The sequence below is a fragment of the Aplidium turbinatum genome, chromosome 1, assembly GCF_918807975.1.
Source record: "Aplidium turbinatum chromosome 1, kaAplTurb1.1, whole genome shotgun sequence".
In the NCBI taxonomy this organism is placed as follows: Eukaryota; Metazoa; Chordata; class Ascidiacea; order Aplousobranchia; family Polyclinidae; genus Aplidium; species Aplidium turbinatum.
The window spans coordinates 35,475,781-35,486,412 of record NC_137472.1 but is presented as its reverse complement, the minus strand read 5'-3'; the positions used below and the strand labels follow the sequence as shown (position 1 = coordinate 35,486,412).

Below are 10,632 nucleotides of genomic sequence, written 5' to 3'. Positions count from 1 at the left end.
CTTTATTGCTTCCCTTGATTAACTCACCAGGATACGCCACTGCACATCAGGTGGCAATGTCTTAAATCAAACACTTTGTCGTTCTTTTCAATTCATCAAATATTTGGCCCTCTCCCAATTTTTCTTTTCTGGCTACGCCACTGTAGGCTACACAGTACACAGTCATCAGTTTCCATACCGTTTCAATGGCGTAAAAACTTTCCAAGTAGGCTACAAAATTGTTTGCTGTTCGCCTAATAGTTTACGCTACTTGTTTAGTGTGTTTGTGCGCAAAATAGTGAGCCTGGATCCTGCGTCTCCAGTCAAGGACTTCATTTTTTTGACCAATTAAACACATCGTTTTATAGGTTTTTTAAGTTATGACAAAATAAGAATAAAATATATTCTTAAAATCGCTTTATGTTATAAAGATCTACCAATATAAAAGCCATTCATTTTTGTTACAGTGCACCATTAAAGAACACATCTTGCCTGATTTAGCCTATAGGGCTATAAAACGAACGTTCAAGCCGCATAACGGTTGAGACACGTTGCAAACACAATCTTATCTTGTGGCTGCCCGAGAAACGCCCAGACATCTGACCACGATGAAACGTAGTCTACAAACAACAGCTTCTCATACTAAACAAGAAAAAAAATCTCTATCGTTCAAAAGTCAGAATTGTTCGTCAAAAAGCTGGCCAGAATTCAATTTAGAAATGTATCATTTTTATTTGATACTGTATTTCACAAGTGTAGATATAAAACGACCTGTTTCAACCTGATGCTGCGGGTTCGCTGTGGTAATAGCGACTTGTCACGAGCTTTCGAAACACAGTTCCCCAGTCTTGTGCAATGACAAATAGTGTAGGAGTCAGAGTAGCCTAATACTTTATTTGATATATTACAACGCCAATTTAAAGCAACCTTTTAACAATAACGCTAAACTTTGCAACTGCATGTAACCTAGTATCATCACACTTTTTCATAGTCAAGTTTATCACGTAAAGTTTCTGTTACAAAACTTTCATAGCGTAAATGATTGACACGAGCTTCTTTTCAGGATTTGAATAGTGCTCACACTCTTGTGTTTCGAGAAGGACTATTCTTCCACTATCTACAAGGTCTTTTATTGTTTGATCAAAACGAGCTTTGTACTTTTCAATTGTGCTGCCGCGCACGTTTACGACCAGCATGCCATTTTTCTTCACCACTTTAACAATTCCCTGAAACAGTGAATAAAAGTTAATTGACAAAAACAAAATTACCGTGGGCAAATATAAACATATTTTTGTTATATTTTTAAAAATTCTTGATCAGTTTCTTCGTGCTCATAGTCCATTTCAAACGGTTGTCTCACAAACTAAACTACTTCATTAGCCTACTTGGTTTCGAAATACCTTCAACGGTGGCCTTCTGCACGATAGGCTACAAGACAACAACAATGATATAACGCGCACGGCAGCAGTTTTCTTGCTGAATGATGTTTATCTGTCATAAATGGAACTTTGAGAAATTATCTCTTTTTCATTGAGAATTAAAAAAAGAAGATTTTTCCAGATTGTCATGAAATGCCCTAGAAAGTGCATTTGTGTGGAGTAGCAATATATTTTTGTGGAGAGTAGCCTGACCTTCAAAGCTGTTGACGGAATATGATTGGGAAGAAATGACCCGCTGCTCACAACCATATCATACATTCTGTCTTTTAAAGGAAGTGTTCCTTCTTCATCTAGACTGTGACGTATAATATTTCTGAAAACATAAATATAAGTATTTTTCTTACAAAGGTTACTTAACTTTCAAAACGGTTGAAGCTACGGCAGCTGCTTGCGTGTCAGGTCAAAGGTCAAAACGGATACATTTCCTCATTCAATCCTCTCAGAGTCGACTGCTGACATGTCAATTTAGAAGTGTAATGCAAATATTGTTTTTAAGTGGCAAACTTACAATTAGGCGAAGAGAACCTATCCTGCTTGATTTGCGTCTCTTATGCGGAAAAGTAATCTACCCAGAAATGTAAGAGAACATTTCGTTAAACATTAGTTTTGATTTGTCATTTAATGAAGCTTCATGCTTGGCAAAAGCAGGGATATCTAGAGCAGGGGTCCGCAAATACTTGTTCGCGCGACCCAAAAAACAATCGTTCGAAATCTTCGCGACCCAAATGTTTCGGAAGTAGCCTAAGTTATATAATTTTGCGCAAAACACTTTGCAAATTAAAATAAATTTCAATACGGTTGTCCCCACTTATTATGGCCACATCGGGACCGGACGATTTTGGTTTATTAAGCGGGGGACAATTTTCTACCACTCTGATACCTTCAGTAATTCTGAAATGGACCAAATTGGGCTTACTAAGCGGGTGGACCTATTAACCGTGGGCTTCGTTGTCGTCGTGCAAACCTCTGGAGCCGAGGATCTACTCTATCCTTTTACCACTCCTAACTTAAGATGTTCCCGGACTACACTGGAAGGCTACTAGAAAGCAGCCAGTCTTTGATTTCATAACCCATGACGCGTAGACCTTCCACTCCGTTGGGTAGCTTGAAGATGGTACAGCCATTGATGATGTGGTCTGCGGTCTGTTCCTTGGCACCACATTCACAGGAGGAGGAAGAGGCCAATTTCCCAATGGTGCATGATTGAGCGGAAAAGCCCGACGCCCATACGAAAACGGTTGAGGCGTACCCATGCTTGTCTTTGTAGTGTCAGGCCGATGGGGCATGTGTCGGCGTCGGGGATGAACAAATGGAGTCCGGTGGTAGTTGGCTTCTCTTCAGAATTCCATTTATGGTCCGCCCAAGTAGCCGCAGAAATGAAGTTTATCTGCTTTGTTGATCAGAAGTTGTGCGGCTGGCACGAACGGGTGTCTTGATTTCAATCGACGAGGGTGCTGGTTTGGAGGAGCAGAGATTTTGTGGTGAAGAAAATGGTTAGGCTCTAGTGCCCGTCCGCCGAGAAACAGAGTGGCTTCTTCTCAAACGAAGCTCAGCAAGTCGGATGCCAGCGAGAATGGGGAGATTGTCCAATGGTGTGGGACGCAGGCATCCGGTAACTGTGCAAAGGGCGCTGTTTATGGCAGTGTCGATGTTATGGCAGTGAGCACTGCAGTCTGCAGCACCAAACAGGTGCACAGTACTCTGCTGAAGAGTAGACAAGGGCCAAGGCTGTTATACGCAAAGTGTCAGCTCTAGGGTCACCCCAAGATATTTTGGTTCGGGGCAGAAGGACAGAGGTTTTCCATTGTTCTGAACATGTCGCTCACGATCAGCTTCCGGATTGTCTAGGTGGAAAGCTGCTGCCAAAGTTTTGGTTTCGCTGAGTTTCAGTCGACAGTTTTGGAGATAAGCTGAGAGAGTTTTCATGCCCTGGCTCAAGATGTCTTCCAGGTTTTAACCGTGGGCTTAACCACTGTACTACAATCGAAAGTATAAATTTTCTTGCAGCTTATAAAATTGTACGAAACTCAGCATCAAAGACTACATGATTGTATTTATTTTTGCCATACAAGTTATATTTATGGTAAGTTTAAACCGTTTTGCGACCCACTGTGGATGGTCTCGCGACCCAAATTTGGGTCGCGACCCACTATTTGCGGACCCCTGATCTAGAGAAGGGGATATGAAGGCTCGAAGCGATTGCCTTATTCTCATGACACTACCAGGGCGGTAGTTTGTAGTTCTTTAAACATGTGTTTCTTTTTAAAATCATAAAAAGTTTTGTAGTGCAGCTGGTACAATGAGCTACAAAAGACAGTAAGCAAATGTTACGTAGAGTATATTTAAAGAATACTTGTTTGGAAAGACAGTTGAAAAGTTACCAGTAAGCTATTTTTTTTAACAAAGCCTTTGCGGTAGGCTAGATGTAAAGCAAGTATATGGGTAGTTGAATTAACAAGCAACCATGAGCATGCTGTGATTATCCAGGCCTGATGCTAATAGCGCAATGCAAGTTATCATAACAAGATTTATTAAACTACTATCGGTGCCAATTGCCATTTTACTATAAACACAGATTATTTACGATAAACAAAAGCCCTTCTATTGTCAGACGTAATAAAAGCCTTCGTATCCCCTTCTTTAGATATCCCTGGGCAAAAGACTTCCACTACAATGCTTTTATTTCCTCATCTTTCGTATTATTTCTTCTCATTTATAGTATATTAAGTAGATTTTTCTATAATTTTCTCATGATCTCATGCAACATACGTGATAAAAACAATACAAATGATTATTTTTCACTTTTGTTTTAAACATTTGCATATACGCTATGAATATGAGCTATTTGTAGCATATCAACACCGTAACAATAAAATGACGTATCTTCCATAAGTGAACACACTTATAAAAATACTGCCATTGCATAAGAATTTAAAAAAAAAATGGTGAAGTAGGCCTACAGCAGTGTGACCTGATTAACTGAAGTACGTTGAATCAACTAGCCTAGTTTTGTTTATTCAAAAAGAACAGCATTTTTGTTGATTTCAAAACGATTTAAAAATTGGACTTACTCAGGCTGATGAGTGCTCAGCAAAGACCAATTTTCTTTCAACACCAGATTTGTTTTGTCATTTCAATTCGCATTAAATTATTTTTTGTGAAAAATACGATTTCTACCAACAAAAGTTTTGAACAATTAGATTAGATTTATTTGGTTTTCGGCATGGCCACCTGGAGATGCGGCCTGATTTGTCACATTTTGCAGATTTTGATTACAGCTACTGCTAGTGCTTGACTGACATTTTTTGAGATGTTTTTACTTTTTGCGGTTTCCTAATGACATAAAACTTTTTGTTGCCTTGGGGAAGCAAAAGCAAATGAGAAAAAGTGAGTTGAAAAACGCAAAATCAGACTGTTATTGAAAATTAACAGTCTGACTAAAATCTTCGAAATCAAATTTTCTTTGTTTTTCAACATGTGAGAATGTTAAAACCTATTGTGTCGTCTGGAGAAAAGAATAAAGACAGCGTAAAAATCTAATTTTTAGAAAAATTTATTTAAACGTTCGTCCAAAGTTAGAAAAACCTGGAAATTTCTGCAAAATGTGACAAATCAGGCCATATCTTTAGGTGGCCATGGTTTTCGGTCTTTTAGACTGGGTGTAGGCCTATCCTATAACCTACAGTAATGATAGGTTTCCTCCAATGGATAGTTGGATGGTGGGGGTTGCCTCCGAGATACTGCCACGCAAGAACTATGTTTCGTTTGTCTTTTCCTTTAACCTAGTTGGCATAGGCTACATGGCCTTACAAAGAGCAAGTTCCCACTAGCCTATAAATCAAAACTAATTGCAGGCTGGGTAGAACAGATGCAAAAGAGCCATGAAACTTTTTGTGGCATCATCAATCTGTATTCGGTTTTGACTACTAAAGGTCCCTAAGAGGTCTATGAGATTGCAATAGCTTACTCTGATCCGGTAAAGCAGTTGTGTTAGGTTTATAACACTGCAGTCCTGTCACTGTCAGTGTTTATACCGAGAAAGCTTAGACCTAATAATTTTTTGGGTAAGTGCATTGATGGATTAGATGGCAGAGCACTTTGTTGGGTGGAAGCTCGTCACCAAAATCAACTTTTGCTAACAATGCAACAAACTTCTGGGTCATGGGTTGAAGCTGCAAGAGTGTATTGCGTTTCGCTCGTCAATAGATCGACTGCAACACTTAACACGTAAAATTCTCAAATTCACAAAAGGAAGTCACGAAAATGACCACAAAATGCTCGGTAATCCCAATAGATGAGCGCAATGCTTCCACAAACGGGACCCACAGAGGAAGAGACATACAGTACTTATGATGATGATTAGCATGTAACACATACAACAATGAAGGAGGTGGATAATAAACAATGAAAGAAGAGGATTCATGCAAACTAGTCAAACAAACCTTTCATCCAAACGGACTGCCTCAAGTATTAGTCAGTGTAGTTCAAGCTAGCGCGTAGGCTACTCCTTATCATGGAAATCAATGAAAACTATGGTTCACCTGTAATTAAGTTGTTTCTTTTCTCCAACAAGTAACATCTCTAAGTTTGCATCCAAAACATCAATGAGTCCATTAAAATGATGTTTTCGCAAGGTTTCTGTCACACGACCGGTACCTATGTATGTACAGTACAATCGTGCACTATTATACAGCGGAAGAAGTCAAGCTAGTCTGAGAGTCAATTACTACGATAGATTAAACTTATATTTTCGAAAACAATTAGGAGGTCCAATATTTTACAATGACAACCCGCAAAAGGATGATGGATTCTGTAGAATATAGCCTACAAGCTAGCCTAGTTGTTCCAGTCGGTTAAGTTACAAATCAGTTTGAAAAAAAAGAAAACAATTCATTGACAACGTGGCTCAATACCTTGGCGACCTATATATAGGCAGTCATTCTTGGTATCTACCATTTTTACAACAGTGCTTCATCTCGAAATGTTGCCTATAACTTTTAAAATGCTACTCAGTGACAGATCTGTCCTCTGGCAAATCAAGTTTTATTTTCCGCATTTGCAATGTAAAATAAATGAAGTTAGATCGTTAATATAATAAGTAAGCAGAGAATTCTAGAATTATTAAGATGAAAAAACCTGACGCAACTTTGATGTTTATGATTTACCGTAATTAAAATCATAAAATTTTCCACCAACGATATAATGATTTGCGTGTCTGGTCAATAGAAAGCCTTCAATAGTGCAAGACCCATAACTGTGACATTCGCTAGCGGGGTTTTCATCGTAGAACGACGTAAAACCGTGATAATTTTCATCCAAAGATGCAGTACAAAGGATACAGTTTGAACAACAGTAGCTTATACACAAAACGTTTGAGTTGAATTGCAATAAATACAAAGTAATTCTGGACTTTTCAAGATAAAATTTTCAGTTGATCACTTTACACTGTTACAGTATAAAGTGAAAGACAGGAAGTGTTCTCATTCGTTGTGAGAATAATATAATGTAAGTAATAATGATACAGTTGCTTGTAGGCTACAACGCCATGATTTAAAACATTTGCCTTTTTTATCCAAGCAAGATACAAACGATTGCAGTGTTGTTTTTGTTGTTGTATTTTTATAAACTATTGTAGTTTCAACACATGCAACTCCGCTCACCTGAACCAATATCGAGTATCACACTTTCTTCGTTGAGATATTTCAAAGCCACCAACGCTGTTTTGAAAGGAACTTTGCTACCTATGTTCTGATAATCTGCGTCGTAAGTCTTGCTCCATTCATCATAAGCTTTTTGGGCTTCAACAAAAGAAACACTGTCAACTACTTTACTTATGTTTTTCAAAACTTCTGTATGTTTTATTTCCGCCATCTGTGAAGGTTTACTATAATCTACTGTTTATAAAAAAAGCATTAATTTTGTTTTGTTGAAATTTGTAACTAAATTAGATTTTGCAGTGTTCCCAGTGTAGGCAACGTTATATCGACCAAGACGAACTCCAAGCAAATTAAACAAAAAAAAACGGGTGTTATTAGAATGACGAGAGTCTTGGGTCAGCTGGTCTAAGTAGTTTGAGAAACTTTGATATTTCCAGCCTGAAAATAAATCACTTTTTGCATTGATTTTCTGACTGGGTCGATGAATAAAAGGCAAAAAATTCCATTATAGGATTGACTCAAGAAGAGATGTTAGCAATAAAACTAAACTTAATGCAGTGTACAAGTTATACATTCTAATGCAATTACAAAATTTCTTGCGTCTTTCTGGTGACTATATGCTTAGCTAGGCTTCAACATGATGTTGAAAATGATAACTAGTTTTGTTTAGGACTCCGACATTTATTCAAATCAGCACAACTTCCTAAATCTGCTAAAGCGAGTAAAACTTCCCTGTTTTGCAAAACAATAACGCTGCACAAAAATACACTGACAAAGTAAAGAAATTAGCAGTATACAAAATGTAGAAACGAGAAAACTATCGCGTATTTTTTATTTTTAAGTTCGGACATAGAAAAAATGTTCTTGACCACGCAAAATGCTTCCGACGCAAACCTATTCTTCATTCTTTCACGGATTCCTGACAATGCCAATGCCTTGTATTGTCACCACGTGCACAGTTTTATCGATGTCTATCCGTGAGCGATTCGCTTTTTTAGAGCTGTCCACTTTGCACCTCAGTGCAATCTGCACTAAGTTGCAGAGCATGCTCTCTTTTTTGCGGTACAACTTTTCGTTACTGCGGTCATCTTATTGCAGGTTTTGTTTGTTCTGTGTCTAACAGTTTATCTAGCCACGTCGCACTGGAGTGCATTGTACCAAATTGAACTCTAAAGCCATCAAATAGATTAGCCTACTTTTCTCGACCACCACAAAGGGCGATTGACCGGCAAACAAAATAACATTGTTTGCCGACGTTTCAAAGGCAAATTGTCATGTTTTGAGGCTGAAAACTAAACCAGTTACCAAGCTGCTATCGATTGAACGCTATTATTAAATAGATTATATTTGTATAAAAGAAGTGCAAAATGCGCATTTGCTCTTTGTGAGGCATTAGACCATTTGAACTCTTGTAAAATAATGATCTGCTTTTGATGTTCTTCTGCAGCGCCCTTTCAAAACTTTCGGACCCCTAAAACTTCAACAAGTAGCGTCATTATCAAATGTTACGAACGACCTTCTAATGCAGGTTTCTAATTCGAGTATAACATATTGCCTAAGGCCTAAAAGAAATTATTTTGTCACAAAATTGATCACAGGCTACAAGAAGAAGCCCATCGATACAAGAAATAAGTAAGCCTACAACATCGTAAAAATGTTTGATTGTGCTCAGCATTAACGTAGTCACTTACCAGCTACACACGTTATACGGTACGGTAGCCTACTTTAGATTTTATACCAAGAATGTTGCTAAACGGGACGCTTGCTATATATTTTTGAACCAGACTTCTGCCCTGACAGATAGGCTTACGCCCTGTTCATAATAGGCTACACATACACTGACGTTCTTGCTGTGGAAGTAGGCTATAACAGGCAGCATAAAATTTGTTGGTACAGAATGACAGTAATTTTTTCATGCATCACGATTTGTAACTGTTCAAAATCACTCGGACAAAAATCTCCCATGGATGAAAATTCCTCTGATTAGTCATGTCGTGGAAGTAAGGTATTTCAAATATATATTAGGCTAGACTATTGCATTTGGTGAATTTTCAATTTCCTTTTTAGACTGTGATATCTGCAAGTAGCCTATAGTCTAAAAATGGTAGTCTGAGAGTAGGCTATACAATAGTAGTTGATAATGTGGCCTACAGTTTGAGCAGTAAGACTGAACGTTACACGCACCATCACAATGCGCATCTTCCAAGCGAATAAACTAAAAATGACATTTAAAACAAATACAGTATACGGTAGGCTACTGAAGTAGCCCACGGTTGATGAAAAATCCGCGATTGCCTGGCCTCCTGTGGTTGATTTATTCTTGATTTTCAAGAAATATCAACGATCAGCATGAGGATAGCAGGTCTGGACGAGACTTCCTGTTTGAAGTAGGAGACTTATTGTTGCTTACTACAAAACACCATCAGCCGTAAGGGGACTCGGTCGTTGCTTCAAAAAAAGTGACCTGCTGCAGACTTTTACAAAAAAAACATTTAATAAACTCAAAGCATGAGACAGTAGGCTATTGGGCAACGAAAAATATGGCCTATGTGAGTGAGTTATGGTGTGCCAAATCTTGGAGATAGGCTACTTTTGGTTCTAACAGCAAAAATCCAAGTTTCACGTTTTGGAGCCAAAGTAGCTGAGACTGACGTAAATTTTCCATTTATTTATAACAGAACTGATTGTTTCGAGTTTGACTATCTTCAGGTCTACAAACCAATCGTGTAGCCAAACCACAATGACTGTTTTTCTGCTTCTTTATTGGGCAGAAGTTGCTTTTCCCTTCTTCGACCAATGCCGTGCCTGACCAAATATATATTTTTCTATGAATATAGGCTACACCTTTACACAGTGAGGTGGGCCGGACAAAACAACTTTTCGGGCCAAAGCTGGTCCCAAGACCATAGTTTGGTGACCCCTGTTCTAAACAGGCGATTTCTATGATGTTCACAGAGTTCTGTGAGCACAAAAAGAATTGTTTCAATGCTGTACAGAGTCCTTGCCAAACCTAGATAGAATGTAGGCTAGACTGAACGTACTGTACAGTAGCCTATATGCTCATTTGCAAAACAATGTCACAAAAAGCAATCTTGTGCTACCGGTCTAGGCTGCAGTAGGCTAGAAGAGTTGTTCCTGAACTTCCTACACACAAGAAAATCAGAAGCTATCCAGCTACGTAATTCGCTATCATGTGTCAGATCATTTCAAATGTTTAGCATGATCTGAAGCCTGCACTTCGGTAGTAATATTTTACACCCCTAACGTTGCGCATTAGAAATTGTAGCCTATAGGCGCTTTTCTAAGAGCAGTTGTGGGATGCTCGGTTCGACACGATGCAAGAGCATGCGACTGGGTCTTTGTGGATGCAGCTTGCAATGATATGTTTAAAGGTGGACAAGAAATTGGCTTCCTTGGTATCCGTTCCACTTACGGTAATGTAATTTTTTAGTCACACGACGTAGTGGTATTTGTAGCTGTTGTTTTGGTCATGCTTCAGCAGTTACAAATTTCCTGTATCGTAGTATTTCAAAGGCAGTAGTAACATACTGACTGTG

At 38.5% G+C, this 10,632-nt stretch overlaps 1 protein-coding gene across 1 annotated transcript; it reads right to left on the bottom strand.

Moving 5' to 3' along the window:
• Window positions 1-504: 504 nt before the first annotated feature.
• Window positions 505-7,289, bottom strand: LOC145765231 (malonyl-[acyl-carrier protein] O-methyltransferase-like). Its single transcript, XM_082577020.1, has 5 exons — window positions 7,079-7,289; window positions 5,960-6,074; window positions 1,611-1,731; window positions 1,061-1,205; window positions 505-599 (listed from the first exon to the last, which is right to left on the bottom strand). Exons 1-5 carry the CDS (start codon window positions 7,287-7,289, stop codon window positions 505-507), a joined length of 687 nt encoding a protein of 228 aa, XP_082433146.1.
• Window positions 7,290-10,632: the final 3,343 nt, after the last annotated feature.

Coding starts and splice junctions, on each gene's coding strand:
- LOC145765231 (XM_082577020.1), bottom strand. CDS start 7,289: ATGGCGGAAATAAAACATACAGAAGTTTTGAAAAACATAAGTAAAGTA. Junction 1,732..5,959: donor AAGAAACAACTTAATTACAG/GTGAACCATAGT, acceptor TTATGTTTTCAG/AAATATTATACGTCACAGTC. Junction 1,206..1,610: donor TTCCGTCAACAGCTTTGAAG/GTCAGGCTACTC, acceptor TCACTGTTTCAG/GGAATTGTTAAAGTGGTGAA.